The sequence below is a fragment of the Gadus chalcogrammus genome, chromosome 12 (genome assembly GCF_026213295.1).
Source record: "Gadus chalcogrammus isolate NIFS_2021 chromosome 12, NIFS_Gcha_1.0, whole genome shotgun sequence".
NCBI classification, from domain to species: domain Eukaryota; kingdom Metazoa; phylum Chordata; class Actinopteri; order Gadiformes; family Gadidae; genus Gadus; species Gadus chalcogrammus.
In genome coordinates, this window is record NC_079423.1 from 21,554,284 (window position 1) to 21,579,260 (window position 24,977).

Here is a 24,977-nt window from a genome sequence, read left to right on the forward strand (position 1 = left end):
ATGTTTAATTCTTGTTGGTATACCTTGAAGGACATTTACTGTAAGTTACTTGCTTCTAAATTGACAGCATGGTATCAGCATTGCAAGTTCAAGTTTGAGTATTTTATTACCAGTCACACAGAGAAACACAGGATCAAACTTGGCACTGAAAAGCTTTAGACGATGCAAAACACCGGCAACCTACCAGATCGCACCAGCATTAGGCCCCAAGCCCTGAGCACCAGGTCATCCAAACCAACTCGGTGAACACCTATGCCTATCCTAACCCCTACATATAATATAGTACATATACAAATATATACATGCTACAATCGAAAAAATATAGAATAATATCATTCGGACAACATATCAAGCAGCATGGGGTGGATAATGGCAGCATATACAATAATATAACAATTATTTAAAGTGACAGTAAAGAGAATGAGCAGAGTAATAGTAACAGCAAGTTGGCACTCAGAGTCTGGACCCAGTTTCCCGAAAGCATCGTTAGCCTAAGTGGATCGTGAAGTGCGTCGTACGAGCATCGTACAGTTTTCACACCGTTTCCCGAAAGCATCGTAGGTAACGAACGTCGTGAAAACGCTCGTAGCTAACGAGTGCTCCAGGGTACTCGTAGGACGCTAAGAGCATCGTTAGCCTACTATAGAGTGAACTCATTATTGCATGCGGGTGTCTTCATTCATAAAAAATGAAAACATTCGGGAGTATGCAATAATACAAATTATTCTAAAGAGGTCAGAGACTCCGTGCACAGCCCCGCCTTCCCCAGTGAACCAAGAAACCCCGCGCCGTGACGAACGGGGGATTTGACCCCCTCGGTTTTACACAGGAAACTTGAGATAAGAAGGTGTAATCGCCGGGCATGCCAAGCTGCGACCGAACCGGCTCGGCAGTGTAAAAAGACCTATAGCCAGGGTTCGAGTTAGGTGGGAGCCAGTGGGAGCGGAGCTCCCATAGAGAGAGGTCTGGCTCCCATGAAAGCAGCAAACTCAAATATCTGTGGGGGTCTCTGAAAATACAGCAGCATAATATTGTAATTACAAAAAAAGCTATTTTCCCTTCCACATGCAGAGTAATATTGACGTTAAGTGGGATAATAGAACGCCAGTCATTATCGGGAAAATAAGCCGAACCGGAGACCGACGCGAAACGGAGGTGCTTCGACCTGAAGGGGCTTATTTTCGATAATGAGCGGCTACTTGCCAAACGAAAAAATTACTTCACAAGGCGTCTTTTTACAATTTATTTGTTACGATACGTAGTGTTGATCAGCAGAGAAATAGTTAGTTCAGCACCATGTCAGTGGACAGGTACAATCCTAGGAACGTTGTGATTGCAGCGAATGAGCGTTCATGTTAAGAGGAGTTTCGGGAAACGCTCCAAAGAAATTAACGATGGTTCGAAAGATCCATCGTGAGAATGATCGTACGAGCGAAGATCACACATTATCGGGAAACTGGGCCCTGGACAAGAGCCTGATGGCCTGAAAATAGAAACTGTCCTTCAGTCTGGATGTGGGTGAACGGATGCTCCGATAAGACCTAGCACACAAAGCAGACCAAATTGTGAACTCACGAGAATAGGATACTATTTAATCCCTCTATCTCATAAAATAATTATTAAGGGGGGGAACCATAACACATGTTGCCGTTGGACTGACTGGGAGAACAATAAAGCACGGCACAACAGCAAACTAAATACATAGGTGTATTTATTTGGCAAGTATTGCGCCAAGGGGAATAGTGAACTATAAGCGGAGCCAAATCAAAGAAAGCAAAAATAAAGTTACAACTAGTGCCCACACACAACCTAGCTAATACATACAGAGGGCGGCCCCGCTTCTAATCTGATGTGATAACAGAGAAAAACTATGTGATGGTAGTTTACACCCAAGGGTATCTTACCTATAACACAAAGGAAATAAGGGAGCATGACACAGCAAACAAACAGGCAGACAACAGAGTGTTACAATGGAGAAAACAGGTGCAAGTTATCAAGGCCTGATGACACTAATTGGCCGACAGACAGCACCCGCCGGATTGGACAGGGGGTTGAACGATGGTGGAGGAACAGCCAATGGTGTGACACCTGCAGAGAACGAGAGGGGAGACACAGGAAAACACAAGGACAACAACCAAACACGAACAAGGACTTAAAACAAACTGTACTGGAATCAACCATTGCAATCGTAACTATTCAGACTCAGAGTATAGCTTGAATGACTGAAAACACCTTAGCCAAGTTACGTTGACTTTACGTAGTCATTTAGCAGACACCAAACAAACACATCCAAACCGGTTTGGCTTAGTTAAAAAAGCCTTTTAAAAAAAGTGCAGAATGCATCTCGGGAAGGTTATATACATGATCTGCATAGTGCTACAACCTCGAAGTGAAGAAGTCAGTCAACAAGAGGTTCTGGGAGGAGATGGGTCTTTTAAGGTTTTGTGAAGATCAGTCAGGACTCTGCAGATCTTATGGAGTTGTAGGTAGCTTGTTTCATCAACGCACATATGATAGTCTGGTCATACAATTATCTTATTTACCCAAATGTGTGATATCACACTCCCAGGGCAGGATTTTGGCATGCTTACAATTTATACTGGAGAACAGGTTCCACAGGTAACACCCTTTACTTTCCATCCTTCCGTTGGCATTTGTTTCCACAACAGAACTGTGTGGACACGCAAACACTGAATCATACATAAATGAGTGCAAGATGTCTGACACACACGCACGCACACAAGCAAACTCGCACAAACGCACACATACTCACACAAAACACACTAAATACACACTAAACCAATGGGTATATGAGTTGGTGCAATGAGTTTAGACATGTCCCGTGATGGGAAATGAACGAATTGCTGGTGGAGCTTACCTGCACTGAAAGACAACCAGTTCTCAGTGAGTGACACACCTTAAGCCTAGCTGGATCTGCTCCTAAAAGCTATTGTTAACTGCCGTAGTCTATTGTTTTTACTATCCCACATTGTATGTGTGGGGAAGCAAAAGCCAAGGGCACAACTGGAGGCCTGCTTGTGATTTAGGCTTTTAAAGGTAATCAAAGAGGATCTGCATTGTACAATGTATTTTCAGTAATAATTCAATCAAACTAAAAGAAAAATCACCTTGAAACTGAACAAAGCCATTCGATTTCAAAATGGTCATGACAGGTTTGCAACCTGTATTTGCATGTTACCCTGACAACGGCAATGTTGTCAGTCTTTTTGTGTGGGTGTTCTGAGAGAGAGAGAGAGAGAGAGAGAGAGAGAGAGAGAGAGAGAGAGAGAGAGAGAGAGAGAGAGAGAGAGAGAGAGAGAGAGAGAGAGAGAGAGAGAGAGAGAGAGAGAGAGAGAGAGAGAGAGAGAGAGAGAGAGACGGGGGATAGAGAGAGGGAGGGAGAGAAAGGGAAAAGGTAAGGCAAGGTAATGTTCAGAATACGTGCACTATATTGTTTACACAGCGCAAGGACAGTTTGACCTGCGTAATGAATGGTGCAGGTTTTTTCTTTTTCATTCATATCTTTCATGTTCTCCTCATCTGCCCTATGCCCCTCCCTTCCTCTTTTGCCCCTTTTTGAACATTCTTCCTGAAACACAATCTCTAGGCTACGGTAGACCTGCTACTGTAATCTGAGAAGCTGCTCAGCAATTGAAAACAAAGAGCCTGTGTTTAGTACGTTTATGGTGCGTTCCAGATGCCTCGGACACCAGCCTTCCGAGTTTAAAGTGGGGAAATCTCCCAGCTTTCTTGCGGCCCGGACATATGTTAATAGTTGGAGGTGAAATGTTGTGTGTGTGTATTGCATATCTTCAGTTCAACATTTGTATCCACTCTCATCACAACCGATAACACATGCACGATATAATCAGCTACAAAGTGCAACAACATGTCAGGTAGATTATTCAAAACGACAACACCTCCAGTGTGAGGAGCGCTATTACGTCACACATCAATTAAATGACTCAAAGCTGTCTGCGTGTGTGCTTTATGTTTCTGTTTTATGTCCATGGGAAAGCAAATGTGTTTGAAAATGGCATGTAAGGGATCTTAATATTCACAAACATAAGGCAGTGTCCATTCAAATTCACAAAAGGTGGTAGATTATAACAAGAAAGCTAGAGGCATATGAACATACCAGCAATGACCATGAAAGAAGTTGAGAAATAGGCCTACTTCCAGTCATACATGACTCTCTCTGCCTTAGGGGATGTGGACAGGCGTGACCGTTTAACAATGTACCTGCCTTTTTGCAAGACAAAACTAGTAGGTCAAAGTTCATGACTTTGTACACCTCCTCAGTAGATTGCAAAACGTTGACCAATGTGAATGATAATAACATTCACATTGACACAATAATGACATTCACACAAAGTCATAATAATCTTGTAGGTTTAGCTTATAGAATGCTTAAAGATAAGTACTTTGACATAACAAGATATAGCACAATATTCATAAAAAAAACGAACTCAATAATTTGATGTCAACAATAATATGAATTGCTACTTGTTATAATTGTACTTACCATTTTATGTTTAACTATAAACTATTTATTTTGGCTTCAAGATTACGTTGATAAATTGATGCATAGTTTACCAGAATATGGTAAAACTACTTAACTGATAGTAGGTTACGTGAGAATGCTGTATTTGTCATATCATGCAAAGGCATATTTAACCAAGTTGTGGCAAAAAACTTACCAATGATTATAGAGATGTATATATTGTCCTACGAAATAGTTATCCACATTTTCTATTGGCGACATTTGTTTACTTCAGATTATAAACTACAATTCTATAGAACATACCATTAATCATATTTAATGATGCAATGTCGATAATGCAACACCATCATTAGGGGGTGCCAGATATTCAGTTTAAAAACTAACATGGAGCTCAGACAGAAAGCTTGCTTAATTCCTTTCTTTTACTTGCCTTGCGAATGGAAGTATACGTTTATTAACTAATTTAACGATCTAACCACAACAAAATATTTTTTTTTAGCCTGTGGCTATAGGTTCTTATCTTAGATACGTGCCAGTATGGAGAAAGCAGTTGTTGGAGTCAAAAAAATATATGACAATGGTAAACATTGATTTCGGACAGTTTTGAAAATCTAGCTTTAACAAGAGTCAATGAGCGCTTGGACACCGGGTTTGTGTTGGTAATCCGCAGACTGTTTATTTCGGTCCCCAGCAGTTCAACACAAGACAAGTCTTTCAACATAAATTATAACTCCGCTCCAACGCGGTCCCGGGCTGCGTTCCTGGCGAACTCTGATGCCATCGCCCGGCAGTCCAGCAAACCACGGGTCGGTCAACGTAAATTCTACTCGAACTTCGACACCGCGTTCACCCTACGGTAATCTACACAGAACCGGACAGACCCGTCCGGCTTCCCCACAAGCACGACGGGGCTGCACCAGTCACTGTGGGACTCCTCGACCACGCCCAACTCTAACATTGTGGCCAATTCGCACCGTACCACATCTTGCTTGTGGACGGGCAACCTGTAGGGGCGTGTCCGGACCGTTAACCCGGGTTGTGTCTCGATGTCATGAGTGATTAACGGGGTGCGACCGGGCAGGGGCGAAAAACACGTTGGCGAACTGGCTTTGCAGCCTGGCAACGTCCTCCGCCTGACTCACCGAGAGATCCTCCCCTCGACCGACTGGAGGGGTGGGGTCTGGAGCAGGGACTTCCGGACTGTGCTCCTCTCTCTCTGGTAGCGTCATCGCGAACGCGACAGGGACCGCATTGTTCCACCTCTTAAGGAGATTGATATGGTATATCAGTTTGTTTTCGCCCCTGTTCGACCGCGCTACCTCGTAATCCACGTCCCCGACTCGCCGTGTGACCACAAAGGGTCCTTGCCACTTCGCGAGTAATTTGGTGCTAGAGGTGGGCAGCAGCACAAGGACCTTGTCCCCTGGTGTGAGATCGCGTAATCTAGTCCCTCTGTCGTACAGGCATCTCTGACTCTCCTGGACTCGGTGCAAGTGCTCACGTGACAATACCCCTAGTGAGTGAAGCTTTGCACGCAAGTCCATGACGTACTGTATTTAGTTTTTGCTGTCACTGGACCCCTCCTCCCAGTTTTCTTTAATGAGGTCCAGGACGCCCCTGGGCTTGCGCCCATAGAGCAACTTAAATGGGGGAAAACCCTGTGGAAGCATGAGGCACTTCCTGCACTGCAAACAACAGAAGGTCTAGCCATTGATGCCAATTCCGAGCATCCTCGTGTACGAATTTACGGATCATGGACTTTAACGTCCGGTTAAACCTCTCACACAAGCCGTCCGTGGCTGGGTGATAGACGCTCGTGCGGTATGGCCTTGACCTTCAACAACCCGCAAAGCTCCCTAATCGTGTGTGACATGAAATTTTTGCCCTGTTCAGTGAGACTCTCTTTCGGGATTCCCACCCGCGATATGACATGAAACAACGCCTGCGCAACACGCTTCGCGGAGATGTTGCGCAACGGAATTGCTTCCGGGTATCGGGTTGCGTAGTCGATCAGGACTAACACAAATCGATACCCCTGTGCGGAACGTTCTAATGGCCCGATAATGTCCGTGCCAATGCGGTCGAAGGGAGCTTCTACCAGGGGGAGGGGCCGCAAGGGAGCCCAGGGGACGGCCGGGGGATTCACCAACTGACACTCGGGACAGGAGGCGCACCACGTGCGCACCTCCGCCCAAATCCCCAGCCAATAGAACCGAGCCATTATCCGGTTGAGTGTTTTATCGTACCCTAAATGGCTCCTCGGTACCAGCAATTGGGTGACAATCTCCTCACTCTGAGTGTCACGACCCACCCGATAAAGCCTATCCCTAACTACCACAAAGTGTGGGTAAGTCAGCACTGCGTCTGGCTGTACCCGAGTACCATCAACGGCTATCACCTGGTCGTAGGCTGAGCGTAGGGTAGCGTAACGACACTGCTCGAGGGGGATATCCTCCACCGGTGGGAACCTCGGCGCTGGGACCTCGGGTTGAGGATCTCCCGCTGCCCCCGGTCCCTGAACAGCGTCAGACGCCCCCGTATCGGCACAGAACACAGCCCCCGACTTACATGTCCCTACCTGTCGTGTCCCGTAGACCCCCTAACAGCCTGTGGAAACCCAGCCCAATCCAACCCTAGAATCAGGGGATGCGTGAGGCTCGGACTAACCACCGCATTGACTCTATGCTTCTTCCCCCCATAACGAATTTCGATGGGGACCCAGGGATACTCGTGAACATCCCTGTGTATACACCTCACCCGAACGCTCAATGCCTCCACCAATGCCTCGGATCGCACCAGGCGCTGATGGATCATGGTCTGCATGCAGCCCGAATCCAACAGCGCCTGGTACGTACCCCGTTGTATCCTCACCGGGATACTGTACGCCTCGCCAGGACCGTGGGGAGGAAACGGGGCACCGGTGACGCAGACGACCTGACCCACCTCCATCATAGGGCACTCTCGCCGAAAGTGGCCAGGCCGTCCACACCGCCAACACCCCTCCCCTGCCGTCTGAGCGCCCATCTGCAGAGAGGGGAGAGAAGGCGATTCACATTCCGACTCTGAACCGGAGGCCCCCCATTTCGCCCTCGGCGCTGGGGTTGGTCGGTCTCACCGCAGCAGGGGGGGGCCAGGTGGCTCTCCGCTAGGTTGACCGCCACCGCGAAGCCCTCGGGCCGGTGGTACAGGACCCAGGCGGAGGTTCTGGCGGAAAGCCCCTCGATAAACCTCTCTAGGTTCACCTGTTCCATGACCTCCTCCGGCGTGTTCTGGTCCGGGACCAGCCACCTCCTCGCTCAGTCCCACAGCTGCTGGGCATAGACGAAGGGTCGGTACCCCTCGGTGTATGTCAACGCACTGAACCGGCATCGATGTTCTTCGGGGTTTAGGCCAAGCCGGTCCCGGATGGCCTTGGTGACAGTGTCGAAATCCCGTTGGGCCCCGGCCGGCAGACTGTGGGCTGCGAGCTGGGCCTCCTCCGTCAGGAGTGGCAGGAGACGGTAAGCCCACTCCTGACACAACCCGGTATCATGCGATTGCGTGCTCATGCGCACGAACGTTAATCTATTGAAGCGTGTTCCAGAGTACGATAGTCCGACTTTTTGCGTGCTACACAGAACGAAATGTAAACCAATGCTTTCTGAATGGGAGTGTTGTCAGACAATGAACGTGCTTCACAAAACGGTACGAGAGAGAGAGAAAGAGAGAGAGGGAGGGACAGAGAGAGAGAGAGAGAGAGCGAGAGAGAGGCTTCAGAAAGGGTGTGCGCAGAAAGTACAGTGCACCCTAGTTATGTTTATGCCAAAACCACAAATGCTATATGTATATATATATATATATATATATATATATTGCCTAATTATATATATTGCCTATATATGTATAGGCTATACATATAATTAGGCTATAATTATATTATTTAGCGTGTAATGAGACAATCTATAGCCAAATTGTCGAAGATGCCCGAGAATCTCCGGGGATATCAGCATGGGAAATCGGCGAATCAGACCCATGAACCTATAAAGAAAGACGTCATCTCAAGCGGGAGAGAACGTTTGCGGTGCTGGTTTGTGAAATAGGATAGACGACTTATCCTCACTGGTACGTTTTGGATTCCGTTTTGCCAAATCTTTTGCAAAACGTTCGTTTTGCGGATTGAAATGTCATTTGAATATCGCAACACACAGAGTGTGGCGAAGTGGATTGCAATCACGGGGACGCTATAGCTTTTCAATTTCAATAAAGGAACTCAAAGAATTTGACAAAATGTTATTGTATTTTTATTGTTTAACTTTTGCAAATTTAATTGAGGATTGCATTGTCACTTTGCATATTAAAATACACTCTGAATAACGTATTTACAAATTACATTCTGAAATTGCATAATGCATTGTCAATTGCATAATGTAATTACTTATTGAATTGCAAATTGCAAATTGCATTGCCATTTGAATCTTGCTACATTTATGCTTCCATAATATCCAAACGGAATTTCGATATAATTTAAACTTTATTCAGAATCCCAGTTTTAGTTTCAGTTGGTCTCATTGATTTACGCAGCGTGATGACGTTCAGTAGTGTTGCCAGATTGTGCGGTATTTCCCGCCAGATTGGGCTACTTTTGGAGGATGTTCAGGCAGTGTTGCTTTCTCTTAAAGACACACACACACACACACACACACACACACACACACACACACACACACACACACACACACACACACACACACACACACACACACACACACACACACACACACACACGCGGATCGCTTTAATTCCAAAGGAGGATGCCATCCCCCCTCAACTCGAGTGGTGACAATATCCCCTCTGCACCATAGAAACTAAATAATAATGATTGATGTAGCTCTACTAGTGCCTCACTCATGCAATGGTTTTATTGTTGACATTGTAAATCATTGAATCCAATCCACCCTTGGCCCCACCCTAAGAAATTGGGTGCAGCATTTGAAAACAAATGGAACGCTACAGCAATCCTGTCAGACACTAAGACTGAGATAACATGTCTGACTTAAAGATGGGTGTGACAGATAGCAAGGGAGAGGTGCTAACATCAGCAGAATGGGGGCTGTTGGGAAGTGTTGGGGGCAATTCTTTCTCGACATAACATAGCAATGCAACATTCCTTCGCCTTCTCCACCCTGGTTTTGATTGTGGGCCTGTACATACTAACACACTTACGCACGCACTTACGCGCGCACTTACAGACTTACGCACTCTCTCTCACACACACACACACACACACACACACACACACACACACACACACACACACACACACACACACACACACACACACACACACACACACACACAAACAAAGCACTCCCGACAGTAGTTTGCACAGAATTCAGCATGAACATTTGTCTAGAACTAAAGAAACGCTATGAAATGCTCACTGTAATATTGTCATTCAAGCACCAATCATGAGGATGATATGTGAGCATAATATGCAGCACACAGTGTTTAACCATTCATTATCTCTGGTGTCCTTGGAAACAAACTTTTTAAGAGACGTAAGGATCAACCACAGGGACAGACTACAAAGAAATAATGGTCCTGTGGGTGAGTCTGACTGACCTAGAGGATAATGATCATTTTAATTCCAAAGGGGGATGCCCTCCCCCATCAACTCGAGTGGTGACAATATCCCCTCTGCACCATAGAAACTATATAAAAATGATGAATTTAGCTCTACTAGTGCCTCACTCATGCAATGGTTTTATTGTGGACATTGTAAATCATTGAATCCAATCCACCCTTGGCCCCACCCTGGGGAATTTGGTACAGCATTTGAAAACAAATAGAACGCTACAGCAATACTGTCGAACACTAAGACTGAGATAACATGTCAGATGTGGAGCTTCAACACGCATTAACGACACAAAGAAGAACAGGTGACAGTACAGACGAGGTACAATGGAATGATATAGACTTAAAGATGTGTGTGACAGATAGCGAGGGAGAGGTGCTAACATCAGCAGAATGGTGGCTGTGGGGAGGTGTTGGGGGCAATTCTTTCCCGACATAACATAGCAATGCAACATTCCTTCGCCTACTCCACCCTGGTTTTGAATGTGGGCCTGTACTAACACACTTACGCACACACTTACGCGCACACACACACACACACACACACACACACACACACACACACACACACACACACACACACACACACACACACACACACACACACACACACACACACACACACACACAAACAAAGCACTCCCAACAGTAGTTTGCACAGAATTCAGCATGAACATTTTCACATAACTAAAGAAACGCTATGAAATGCTCACTGTAATATTGTCATTCAAGCACCAATCATGAGGATGATATGTGAGCATAATATGCAGCACACAGTGTTTAACCATTAATTTTCTCTGGTGTCCTTGGAAACAAACTTTTTAAGAGATGTAAGGATCAACAACAGGGACAGACTACAAAGAAGTAATGGTCCTGTGCGAGTCTGACTGACCTAGATAACCACTAGAATGTTCACTATTCCTTCATTCATTTATCAATTCAATTCAATTCAATTCAAACTGCTGCAGAATTGGCCAGGCAGGCAGCCATTCTGTAATCCGCCAGAACTCCCGGAAGGCCTGTCCTCCTCTGCTCAACAGAGACAACAGACACAGAGACACGAATATGATGAGTTCCAACATTGCACAAGGGTTATAAGGAAAAATAGGACTCATGGGAATTAGACGTTTGAATTGAAGACCCTGGATTTATTCAGGAAATGTTTGTAGCCAAAATACTCATTGCAGCATGGTCTAGATCATGTTTACACTCAAATGAACCCAAACCGGCTGTTGATGTCTCTTCAGTTATCTCCTTCCAACTTCCCCTAATTATTGCAAATGATTCTTACGAAAAGAATAACTCATGACTGAGGAATGTGGCCTCATCAGCCTTGAGGAGGCAAGTGACCCCTTCTAGAGAGACCTGCTGAATTTCAAACATCAACATGCTCAAAATGTTACTCTTACAGGAAAACAGACGCTTTTGTGCAGGTTTTGTCTCACAGTCAACAATGAATGCAAAAAATGCAAACATCTGTGAACAATCTCTTGTTCAAGAGTACTGCAGGTGTTAGACTTCTGATAAGATGCTGGCCAGGCATCCAGTGGATACTGGAACATTGCTATTAATAGATTTCCATTGTGTTGGTCAGATCTGTTACTCTTTCAGACAAGGTATGTGCATTGTTTCTAATGGGAAAACAATGTGTTGACCAGGCATGAGACTATAAGGGAAACTGACCAGGGTTCCTCCACTCACCGACAAAAAATAAAAAACAAACACACACACACACACGCACACGCACACACACACACACACACACACACACACACACACACACACACACACACACACACACACACACACACACACACGCCTCAAGCGCGCACTTGGGTGGGTGCAGTCTACAAGTTGTTTTACAATCAGCTGTGGGCCAGCTCAGACCCATACGCTACATTTTTAAACCGGTCAGACGTGAAACTCACTTTTCCGGGGGAAGATATCCCCCAGATTTGAGTCGACACGCCCTCAGAGTATACTTGAGCTCCGATGAAATCGGCAATTTTGCCTGGAAAACAACATTCTTGAAAGGACTTTGCCCTGACTTCAACCACCGATCCAGGGTGCCTAACAACTCGGACCCAGTGTTGCAACACGATGGCCCCGGGTGGCATATTCCGCTTCTGCCTGATCGTCACGGTGAGTGGAACTCAGCCAATTATGACACATCAAAAGTATCGCGGCCTATAAGGGATGTTGGCTCTTCTGAACCGTTATATGCGACTTGTTGCTGTTGGTTCGCTCCGACGTATCCGGTTCGGTTGGTTTCTGTTGTTAATGGGTGCTGGGCAATGCATTTTAGAGCAACTCGGTGACAATCTCTCAGAAACAAACATTAGGGGGAGGAAGGGTGGTTTGATGCATTGCCTATTTGTGAAAAACATTAGTTTACACGTCACACGTTTCTACGTAGGCTCGCAAGCATGTTGAACTCCAATAAAGTGCCCCCGTTTAAGATGCTCTCCTCGTTTTAAAGTGGCCAGCGTGGACGTCTCTTTTAGCAGAGACTGCACGTTTCTACCACATCGCAATGGGAAGTTCCTTATCATGTTCTCAGCACACTCACACACTCTATCCAGACCCAGATCTACGAGATACAATGGCCCCCTTCAGAAGCTGTTCAATCATTTACACATCCAGGATAGGTTTTTAAACTGGAGCATTTTAAGGATTCCTAAGATAATGTATTGATTAATTATACTTTAAACGAGCATATAAACCGTTTTTAAGGTCCTTTTAATGCAACGGAATGCGGCATTACATTCCTTATTAAGAAACTGGCGTAAAATATGTTATTCGATCTATAAAGGTGCCTACTGAAATTATATAGAATAGACATTTCATTTTGATGGGTGCTTGTCTATCATGAATAATGAAAATTATTCTTTATTCACCATCTTTCTCTGTCTCCCCTAAGTAGATCTTAGCTCAACCTGCTCAGTCCTGTTTTCCGCGCTCCATCAGATCCCAGGTCCCGGTGAAGATTGACCCCGGCTATGTCATCACACAAGGTTTTACACTATGCCAAACTGTCATGTCATGCCATGGTCCACACAACCTACCACGATCCCTGCTCTTGTCTTGGTTGTACAGGCAGCTGTGATTTTGAGTCGTAGTGGTAATAGTAGTAGTCGTGGTGGAGGGCTGTCAATTCTTAACTGTTGCTTTGAACTAGATTCGTTTTTTAAGACATCTATTAGATATTATTGCGTATGTTAAAGCAGTATTGCAAGCTAAAATTGTGACATATGTCATGATATATATATCGAGAGACCCACCCAAAGCAGATGCCACATATTGATTTAGAAAATGAAAGCAATATAATTATTGTGGATCCTCATGAAAGTAATACATTTGTTTATTTATGAATGGTCTAGTATCTATGAAGTTGTATTTTGACTTGGTAAGTCCTCAACCTGATTGTCTCTGTTTCTTCGATGCCCTGGCCAGTTCCTTTAGATCACTGTGGGGATGTTGGACTGAGTCTTTCCTCTTCTGACCCACATTTCACGGTGAACACGGATGGGACCATAGTGGTTGCTGTGGTCTCCATGGTGACAAAAATCAGGTCATTTCAAGTCTGGGTTAAGGCGGGGCGCGGTCAACCGCGGAGGGTGGATGTGCAGCTCATTCCAGATACTGAACAGGTGAGGTAAAAATACAAGAAACGGGCAAGAGGGGGGCATATTCTGAGCCAAATTCAATCTAGATTAATAACAATGTTTACGGAGCTTTGTCAAGACATTTTCTTAGCTCATACTTCACCGCTCGTCAACCAATCTAAAACAAGGGGGGTTGATATGCAAATGTTTCTGAAGCATCAGAACTGTGTCTTGATATGGCTACTTTGATATAGCCTGTCCGGTCACCGCCATGATCATCAATGTTACCCGGGAAATAATTGCCCCCACCTCCTTTCTACAGCCACCCTTCTGCTGATGTTAGCACCTCTCCCTTGTAATCTGTCACACCCATCTTTAAGTCCACAAATTTATAGGAAGGTGAAAGAGATTAACAGCAATAGTGGCAACAGCATAATAACTTGTGCTTCATATATATGAATGTTGACAGTCTCATATCAACCGGGGGTTTCTCGTAACCATACCTTATTTGTTAACAGGCTGGTTTGTGAGTGTGTTGTGCCCTTTTTTTCTATCTAGATACAAGCTAGATACAATACAGCAATTGGTTGTAGTCCACTGAGAGATGCATATATATTGCATTTAAAGGAGCAGTTCGTGAATGATTTATTAGCTATAATTTGAGTGTAATTTGTAAGCAAGGACATAGTCATCCATCAGCTATGATTGGGTGAAATGCTCAGTGAGGATATCTGCCAACGTTGACTCCGAGCCTACCTCCGTGTAAGACAATGTGATTTTAGACTCATTCCTCATTTCTGAGCAATTTGGGCATCTCTTACTTATTGGTTTGGGAATAGATTATGCCTGTCAATGACCGGGGCGTGAATGAAACACTTCAATGGAGGAGAAATGTAGCGAGGTAGATAGCAAAGAGGGGGCTAGGGGTAGGATTTTTTCAGGATTGTTTATTTTCAAAATCTTGCTCTTGCTTTTTTCTTCTCTCTCTCTCTCTCTCTCTCTCTCTCTCTCTCTCTCTCTCTCTCTCTCTCTCTCTCTCTCTCTCTCTCTCTCTCTCTCTCTACCCTTCAAACTTTCATATACCTATTGCATCAGAAGAGAGCTTCAGTTAGTGTGTTAAAACATGATAGAACAATGAAATGCTTACATTAAATTTCACATCCCATAGTTGCATCAATACACTCTGCATGCACAGAGTGCTCCATGGAACCAGGCCCACAAGCGCTTCAAGAGAAGGTGGAGCCCGCTGCCTTTCAACATTATTGAAAACGCCTTGCCTCCATTCCCTAAAGAAGTCGAGCTGGTAGGTTGAGTGTTTAAGTATCACCTCACCTACTGGATCATATTGTTTTCTCACATTGTTATCAGTGCTCAAAAATACCTAACCCAAATCAAACACGCACACACAGGCACCACCACACACACACACACACACACACACACACACACACACACACACACACACACACACACACACACACACACACACACACACACACACACATACAAGCACTCATAGACATGCACACACACTGAGTTTTCTTCCGTCGAATATGATTCATGATTATTTTCTGAATCATAGAATCATTTTCTGGTCAAAGAAGTATCACCTCCTAGACGAACCCTAACTCCCTTGGGTTCTGATGAACTTTGAAGTAGTTTTGCTCTTTAATTAATTCATGTATTGGGAATAATGCATCACCTGCCTTCTTCGGACAACAACAACAAACCGCCTTTCTTCTCCATTGTCAGATCGGATCGGACTCGTCTGTAAACTATACAGTGCGCTACACCATCGAGGGTCCAGGAGTTACCCAGCCCCCGATGAATGTTTTCTCTGTGGTTCATGAAACAGGCATGGTGATAGTGCACCGTGCCGTGGACAGGGAGCTGTACCCCAAGCTGGTGGTGAGAAAATATACCCTTAGAAGCCTGCATTCTTGTTTGTTTACCATCCACACACAATATAAGTAAACAGGGAACTAGTCAGATGGAGGACTTTGGTGACCTAGACGTTTCTAATGGAGGATCAGCCGTGAAGTTAGTTGTCATAACAACTTTGTTGAATCCTTAATAGCGCCTGTGTTTGCTTCTAATTCTGGGTATTCCATTCTGAAAGGAGACATTTGTGTCTTCTGTGTACAGTTTCAAGCTAGGGTGACAGACAAATTGACAGGGAAGGAGACTGACCGCCCCCTGGACATCACTGTCTTGGTGTTGGACCTCAACGATAATCCTCCCACCTTCTTAGGACCCCTGGAGTTTCAAGTAGTCGAACAGTCAAGACCAGGTCAGTGGAGCTAAAAGCAGTTGTTGCAACTTTCATGGAAAATATTCAATGGAGGAAAACCTGAAACTAATGGTTGGACCTGTTTGTTGATTTGAACATCAACATTCTAAAGATAGATCACCTCCATGATGCTCAAAACATTATTATGTCGAAACGGCACTATATATTTTGCAGGTTTTTCGTTGCATATATTTTCTTCACTGATGCCCTGTTTACACCTACCCGATAGTGGGCCCCGATGGTGCCCGATGGCTAAATCAGCAGCTATCGTTATAACATCGGCAAATAGCGTGGTTGCATCGGGAAACACCGTTACTCTTCCCGGGAGCATCGTTAGACAACGGGAAGAAACGGGAAGAAATGCTCAATGATCGGGCAACATCGGGCAACATCGGCAAAGAACGAACATGTTTGTTAATTTTGGGTCTATCGGGGTAGAATCGGTTACCAGGTGTTGCTATGGGCTAATCGGCTATAATCGGGAATAGAATGGGAGTATAACGTTAGACATCGCAAATCGTTCGGGAATTTTCCTGGGCACATCGGCTATATTCGTTAATCTTCCGCGCTTTATCGTGTTTTATCGTCTTTATATCGGCAACCTCAACACACGAAAGACCCTCGAGAACCCTAGACAAATAACGATTGTGAGTGACCAGATTGTGTTAAAGGCCCACTATGCAACTTTTTTAGCCAAAATTACATTAAGTATGCAGGTTGAGAGTTATGCTGATGGTTCTGCATCCATTTCTGGGTCGATTGGTGGGTGTGTCATTTTCCCATGTGGCCTCTACAGTGAAAAAGCGCATATGAACTTGATGTGTTCGGACCGAGCGCTTCCGGATGTGACGCGGCGGAAGTATCCTCGAAAATGTAGTCAGATTGTAGTTTCGAAAATGCTTTACGGCACAGACACACACCCAAACATGGCACCGGCTAGATATAAACAGCCAGTTGCGAGGCAATTTGGCTTGATTTACCTTAATATAACAGGCTAGGAGTCATTGCGATGGTTCCATTATACATTTTTGTTCGATTGTTCGTTGTTTCAACTCCCCCTTGCGCATCTTGGCGGAGAAAATGAATATGTTTCTGCCGGCGACCCGCCGCCCACTCTCGCGGGAGTCTCGGGTCTCGCGAAGTAACGAATTGCTTTGCGGCACAGACCCCCAAACACGGAACCGGCCCGATATAAACACAAGTAACTAAGGGATTGTTACATTCATCATAGATCAGCCGACTAAAAGAGACAGAGAAACCCAATGTCGGAGGAACAGAAGAAGAGAAAGGGGAGACTGTCCGACAGAGAGGCCAGACACGAGTAAACGTTGGGCAAGCTTTTCAGGAATAGCGTGAACTGAAAGAAAAAGAAGACTTCAAATCAGACTCCGACTTGGCCGTGTTGCTTTTGAAATTGAAAGTACCCTTGGGTGAACTTTGTCCTCGTGGTATTCTTGATGTTGATAGTCTCTGTACAAATGTGTTTGCTCAACCATTTTGTTGTGAGCCCTGTAAAAAAAAAAATCTTGACCGTTTTGTTGTGAGCCCTGTATGTTTCTAGCTTGCTTGGTTGCAGCCATATAAACACCTTTGTTTCCATTGGTGTTTTGCTGTTCGTCTGTCTCGTCCCCCAGATACAGACTGAATCCCCGAATCCAGGTTCTTGTTTATTTAGATTATTATGTTGGCCAACACTCTCACACTGATTGTTCTGTTCAACGTAAGATAAAACAATTATAATCTAGGATATAAATTCTCCCCGTCAACTATAAAAAGGATGGCTTTATGTTTATTGCAATACAAATACACCATTCAAAATGTATAACCTTGCCTACACTTTATGAACATTTACTTCGGACATGGCTCCACGCATTCGCCGGCTTCTTTGAAAACAAATGCACATGGCTCGCGTAGAAGTGCATGGGGAAGGGTCGTCAACGAGTTGTTACGACAGTGTTCTAAAATATCTACTACGAAGCTGTAGGGGGCGCTGTGTAGAGAAATGTGCGTGCCAAAACCAAGAAAACAGCGAAGAAATTCCCGAAGTTGCATAGTGGGCCTTTAAGGAAGACCCTCAATCTGCCACTTGGGTATAAATAGGGGGTGATGGATGGATGTCCTACTTTTATAATTACAGGGTACTTCGCCCATTTAGAACCGGCGTTCTATTATTATAAAATCGCTATTGTAATATAAATAAATATATAAATAAATATCAGTCTAAACCAGTCTCCCCTTTGCCTTCTCCCGAAATGACGCCAAATGACGCCAAACACGTCATTTGACGTGTTTGGCGTCATTCGAAATGACGTCAAATGACGCCAAACGCACTTCGGGTGTCTTCCCTGGCATAAATCGTTACGTTATCGTTATAACATCGGGTATGTGTAAATGCTACCCCGATAAATTGACCCGATCATACATTTTTAGCCCGATGTCACCCGAATCACCCCGACTTCCACATCGGTGGTCCATCGGCCATTAGCGGCCATTAGCGGGATGGTGTAAACGGGGCATGAACTGTTCCCTGGTAAAAACGCGTCATACAATACACAAATTCTTCAGCCGCGGGTACACAGAAACTACCTTCCATTCGATCTGTTAAGAGTCTCGGCCTGTCTTTTGAACTCTCAGATACAGAGGTCGGGGTCGTGACTGCCACAGACAGAGATGAGGCAGGAACTCCTCACACACAGATTAAATTCAGCTTGCTGACAGAAAACCAGCTCTTCAACATTCATCCCCAATCAGGAAAGATCACCACAAAGTCCGGCACCTTAGACAGAGAGGTTGGAAGCACCACATACTTATTGTGTGACCCTGTCATTTTTACTACTGAGGTCAAATTCAACCTGTATTTCTTTTTTTAAAACAATGACCTAGTTGACTTGGCTTTTTCTCATTTCAGGTCCAAGCCACGATTCCTGTTACTGTTGAAATTCGAGATATGAATGGAGCAAAGAGTGGTCTGTTCAACACCGCCATAGCCACCATCACACTGGTGGACGTTAACGACAATCCTCCAACCTTCACAGAAACTATTGTAAGTTATTTTGTCTAATTTTGGTAATGCATCATGCATCATCAAACGGGACTCTGGATTTGTTACCACCTCTGGAATTATTACCACCTGGCTCTTGGTTGTTATCAAATCAAATGATGTCAAATCAAATTGACATCATATCGTCAATTACTTATTTGTGAAACAAGATAACAAGAGTATAAGGTCAGTTAATCAGTGGCTTCATTGCTTCATGAGTGGATGATAGTGGAGGGTGGGGTTTTTTGTGTGCATAAAGTAAGGAAAAACCTGTACGGCTTAGTTGTAACAGGATCGTAAAATGGAGCGAAGAGAAACTTTGTATTTTAAAGGGTATGGTAGGCCATTTGGAGAAACCAGCCAGAGTAGGCTACATTTTGAAAGTATCTTACTACTATATAATAACAGGCCTGTTGGTCAAGTTACTCGGACAAGTTGGTCAGTGTGCATGTGCAAAGCAGCCTGCAGCTCAAACACACAAACATAGTACACGCAAACACATACACACACCGCACGCACGCGTGCACGCGGATGCAGAGATTGAAAGACAACGGCAAGATCGATCCCGCATCCCGCAATGTCTTGCGATGTTGATATCCCCTCCTCACCCCTTCCGTCTGTTTTAACAGCCCAGCCGTCGACAAACTCTCCCAGGTAAGATGTTTTATCTATAGACTGTAGAACTTGCGATAAAAGAAGTGAAGAGACAGTTTCTCACGTCGACAACGCTGTTGCGTTGTCTATTTGTCTCTTCACTTGCAGGTCGTTCATTTTATCATATAAAACCCGTTAAATTCAAACATCGCGCCGACCGGCACATCAACACACAATTCACGTGATCTTGTAGAGACAGCGTCCCTATAAAACAGAACGAAAACATGTCAATAACACGATATGGTGAATTATGTCTATAGAGTCCACCACAAGACTACACTTTGTTGCTAAAATGTAATATTACCCTCCTCATGAGCCTCCTGAAATATCTTTACACTTTGTTGCTCAATTACTCTCCTCCTCGAGCCTCCCGAAATGTCTGGCGATATTGATATCCCCTCTACCTTACCCCCTGCAGATTGTTTTAGTTGTTTTATTTTTCTAATGTTTTGTGTGTATGCTATGTGTGACTGTAGGCTACTGCTGCCTGTCTTGCCAGGTCACTTTAAGAGATGTTTAATCTCAATTACGTACTCTTCTGGGAAATAAATAAAAGAAACTTCTTAGGCCCCGTCCACACGAAGCCGATTTCATGGCGAAACCGCAAAGGTCTTGTACGGTTCGGCCTTCCGTCCACACGAAGCCGGCGAATCCGCTGACCGAAACCGTAAACTTCTGAAACCACCCTCGGAGGTGGTTTCAAATCTACCCGGTTTCGTTTTGGATTCGTGTGGACGCCTGAAACCGACTGAAACCGTAAACCATGACGTCATCGCCCCACCCCTCGACCCTCTAGCCAATGACTGTTAAGCCCGCGGAGTCTCAGAACTCACAACAACAAGGATTTATGTTGCAGAAGCAGCGCCCCTTATGGGCCAGGCATGTGTACTACAGCGTTTCTACAGATCTACCCGGTTTCGCTTGGCTTCGTCTTTACGGAGATACTGCGAAACCGGATAGATCGAAACCGTAACGGTTTCGCCTGTTTCGGCTTCGTGTGGACGGGGCCTTAAACTCTCACGTCAGGTAGCCAATGTACAATCCGCAATCTTGCCCTCACATCCCCCCTTCTCCCTCTCCCCCTCCTTCACACAAGGCCTAGCTTTATTTCACTATAGTTAGGTAGGTTGCTGCCTAAGCTGTTGTTACACTTATTTATTTCACTAAGGTGCTTCTGTAAATTAACACAATTTTCAGCTGTTTGTTATTATTTTCCACCATTTTCCAATAGTAGTTGCCATACATTTTTTAAATGTCAATGCACTTTTGAATAATTGATTTGCATGCATAGTATACTACACTTTCCATTGAACAATTAACCCTGTAACCCATAAATTGACTCATTTTATTATGTAATGAAATGCTTTCACACTAGCTGCTTTCAGACACACGTGTAAATCCTGATATTCCCCTGCTATTCTCCTGATGGGCCGTATGTGGGAACAACATATCCTGACATTTGTACCCTAAAAATCTCCTGAATAATACTACCCCTGAGGTAGTATTTTCTCTGGAGGAAATGTAAATTGCCTTATATGGGAATGAGGAGTAGAAAGTCTGTATTTCTCACACCACTTGAGTGGGCGTCTTGATGACGCTTCTGCATGTCATTGAGTGGCCCCCTTAATGATAATCAGCCTGTTGCCTTTGATTCGCTGAATGGTTCAAAAATATTTAAATGTTGGAACTGCTTTTAACAGTCATTCGTGGTGAACGCTTAAAGATAGGTCTTATCATAACCCTAAAAGTACACATCTTACAATAAATTCCAATACATGGGTTCACAGCTGCAGGCGTATAGAAATTTATTTTACACAGTCGTTCGCAACACCTTTCTTCTTTGTCGTTTCCTCTATTTGTCTCCAATTCATACTCCAATTTTTCATTGATCGATGCTTCGGATTGGTGGATGCAATGGAATACGTGCAGCATAATTTTAGCAACATTTAAGATGATCGCGATGAATTCTGCCCATTCTGCCTCCATTTTGTCTATGGTCAAATCAAAACAAACACACTTATCCTGCCTATTGCGAACTTAGACCCTACGTCACCTCCTGCCCCTTGCAAGCCCCCATTGATTCTACTGATGTCTAAACGACATCGATGTCCGCACATAAAGCATCAAGTGTGAATCCACCTCAGGGTTGAATCTCCTAATATACAAATGTGGCAAAAATGTGTGAAAAAGGCTTTTAAGAAGAAAATGATTGTGCTTGCTCCATAACGTTAGGAGAAAATTATTATGCTTGCTTCAGTACGTAATAGGTGAATCAAAATGTTAAACATTGTAACATTAAAGGGAAAATGTTATTATATTATGCACTCAGAAATTTGTTACATCATCGACTGGGGTTCCACATTATAGCTATGGGTTTAATTACAACTAGAGGTTGAGGAAACTCTAGTCCAAATGAAAGTATCCTCCCCTCGGGCCACCCTCCAAAGCTGATCCCCAAAAGACATGACTAGCTCCCTTTAGCAATAGCAAAATATCTGCCTAGCCTTTTGGATGACTCCGGTCATGCTCAATGGGTTCACCAGCAGAGTGGGTACAAGTAGGCAGTTTGACAAACTGCTAGCCCATCCAATCATTTTATTGATTAATTGACAGGAGAGGCTTATTGCAGGCCAAAATCATACAAAATATGAAGCATCATTTTACGATTTCATTCAATGCATATGAAAATACCTTTTAATCATCAATATGCAGTAACTGCTAAAAATCGGGAATTGTTCAACCACTTATCTGAAACAAGCAAACAGTAGACCAATATTCTGTTAGCTATATATCTCTTAGACATATATATTTTTATGTTTCTATGTTTCATTATTATTGGTGTAACCATCTGCCGCTACAGATTAATTTGAACTGAATTTCATTGATTTTCGTATTTGCTCAAATTATGGTTATTTTTTATTTTTATTTTCTGAAATATCTCCAATATCTGAAATGCATCTAAATTTCGATTATGCATTATATTGTATTTGCAATTTACAATAGTGTTTGTTTGTTTATTTGGACAGCTCAAGGCCGATGTAGAGGAGGACAAAGCTGATTTGTTGGTTCTAAGGATACCTGTGGAGGACAGGGATGAAGTGAATACCCAAAACTGGAAGGCAAAGTTTGTGATCACCCATGGAAATGAGAACAACGACTTTAGGATGGACACCGACCCGACAACCAACGAGGGACTACTTTATGTTGTCAAAGTGAGTCAGAATTCTCATTTCAAGTTATTGTAGGCATGGCACCTATACTCCAGTACCAATATTTATACTGGTAAATGTATGTGAATAACTGCTTCATACGCTTATTGTGAAAAGAAACGTGGTCTGCAATGCTGACTCGTGAAATGTGTTGAAAAATTGGACCACTGACATCATTGCACCGGGATTTTTTGTTCTTGTTGGGTTTGAATTTGGATCTACGACAATAACTGTTCAACCTCTCTGAAAATGTTGGGCAAAACAGTTGATTCACAACAATATATAGGAAAATAGACAAGTTTGCTGCACCTCAAATATAAGCCCCTGTATTGGAGAAGATCTAAAGGGCTGATTATGGTCCCACGTTCACACGACGCAAGGGGATTACGGACCCCTTACGTCCTTGCGGACCCTCCTTGCGTCCACTGCAAGGGCCGGACGTGCGCCTGCCAAAAAATGTAACCCTCCGTCCAGGCGACGCAGCACCAAGGACTGTGATTGGTCCGCTCACTAAAACCCGACGCAGAACTAAAACAGGTTCAAGACTACATCGAAGCGTCTGCTTGGTCATTGTGTTGCGTGAACATGGAATCATAATCAGCCATTTACACTTGAGTGTAAATGGTGTTACAGTTAAGTGATACAGTTGCCTAACCCTATTCCCAGCCTTAAACATTGCAAAACAATCATGTTAAGTACAAGCTCTGGTTTGAGCCAGGATGGGTCAGCAAATAGTCATTTTTGGTTAAGTGACTTTTTAAATTTGCTGGCAAGGGATGACATTCAACCGCTACATAAAAAACAAATTGAGTAAAATGATCCTTCATTGGGTCTAGAATAATATAGCCACTGAGGAAAACGAAGAGATCTTCACCAACACCACGGTGTAAACACAATAAATCATTAGTCAGTGTCTCAGGGATTCTGAATGTAAAGGCCAATTTCCACGGAAGCGGCACGGCAGCAAACCGGCTGTGTTCCGTACTGCAATCCCCACTGGAAGCGGCACGGACACGTTCCGACTGATAGCTCAAGACGTGCATAATTATAATAGGCCTATGATTAGAATGATTCATGCAATATTTTTCACGAGTTATAATCAACCCCTACACATCAATGTTATAACCCATTAAATATGGTAGGACTTCTAGATGTCATGGCAACGTAGGCCTACGCTCCGTGACTGGACTTGGACGGACTGATACCATAGATAGACTGTATAATATTACAATAGCGTGTGACTTGCATAGGGGTCGATGTGAGCTCATGAATATTCATGAGCAAAGGCAAACTGATTGGCTGTAGAAGTGTTCTGAAGGCCAATTTCCACCGGAAGCGGCAAGGCAGCGAACCGCGTTCGCCCGAAATAATAGAAACCATTAAAGTCAATGTAGGCTATTCAACTGGATACGGCACCGGCATAGCACGGAACCGTCTCCACACCGGCTCTTCGTTTACGATACTTGCCTCTTCTATTTTTGCAAGTTGCCCGTTCGCAGCCGTGTCTCAGAACACTTCTAAAGCGAATGAATATCCATGAGCTCAGATCAAGCCCCTATGCAATTCACAGGGTATTATAATATTATACAGTCCATCTATAGTATCAATAGCTAATCAGTGGTGAAGAATAAATGAAAGTCTATGCCGATGCCTCGCAGTGTCGCAAGCAGACATATAGGCCTACGTATAGGCCTATTATAATTTTGCACGTCTTGAGCCATCAGCCAGAACGTTTCCATGCCGATTCCAGTGGGGATTGCAGTACGGAAGACAGCCGGTTTGCTGCCGGCCGCTTCCGTGCCGCTTCCGTGCCGGCTCCGTTGGAAATTTGCCTTGAGACACTGCTGCGAACCGGCAACTTTAAAAAATAGAAGAGGCAAGTATCACAAACGAAGAGCCGGTTTGGGGACGGTTCCGTGCCGTTCTGGTGCCGTATCCAGTGGAAAAGCCTACATTGATTTCAATGGTTTCCATTATTTTCGGCGACCGGTTCGCTGCCGTGGCGCTTCCGTGCCGGTTCCGGTGGAAATTGGCCTTTAAGCTCAGTTTCTGCAGCTAAGTT

The 24,977-nt window shown here is 44.2% G+C and overlaps 1 protein-coding gene across 1 annotated transcript in view; it reads left to right on the forward strand.

Moving 5' to 3' along the window:
• Positions 1-11,937: 11,937 nt before the first annotated feature.
• dsc2l (desmocollin 2 like) overlaps positions 11,938-24,977 on the forward strand; it is a 20,687-nt gene continuing 7,647 nt past the window's right edge. Inside the window, exons 1-9 of the mRNA XM_056604543.1 lie at positions 11,938-12,259; positions 13,041-13,131; positions 13,571-13,767; positions 14,891-15,025; positions 15,475-15,630; positions 15,868-16,012; positions 18,647-18,801; positions 18,921-19,055; positions 22,733-22,918. Of these exons, the coding sequence (XP_056460518.1) occupies positions 12,218-12,259; positions 13,041-13,131; positions 13,571-13,767; positions 14,891-15,025; positions 15,475-15,630; positions 15,868-16,012; positions 18,647-18,801; positions 18,921-19,055; positions 22,733-22,918 (1,242 nt within the window). The 5' untranslated portion in view covers positions 11,938-12,217. The remainder of the gene's footprint in view (positions 12,260-13,040; positions 13,132-13,570; positions 13,768-14,890; positions 15,026-15,474; positions 15,631-15,867; positions 16,013-18,646; positions 18,802-18,920; positions 19,056-22,732; positions 22,919-24,977) is intronic.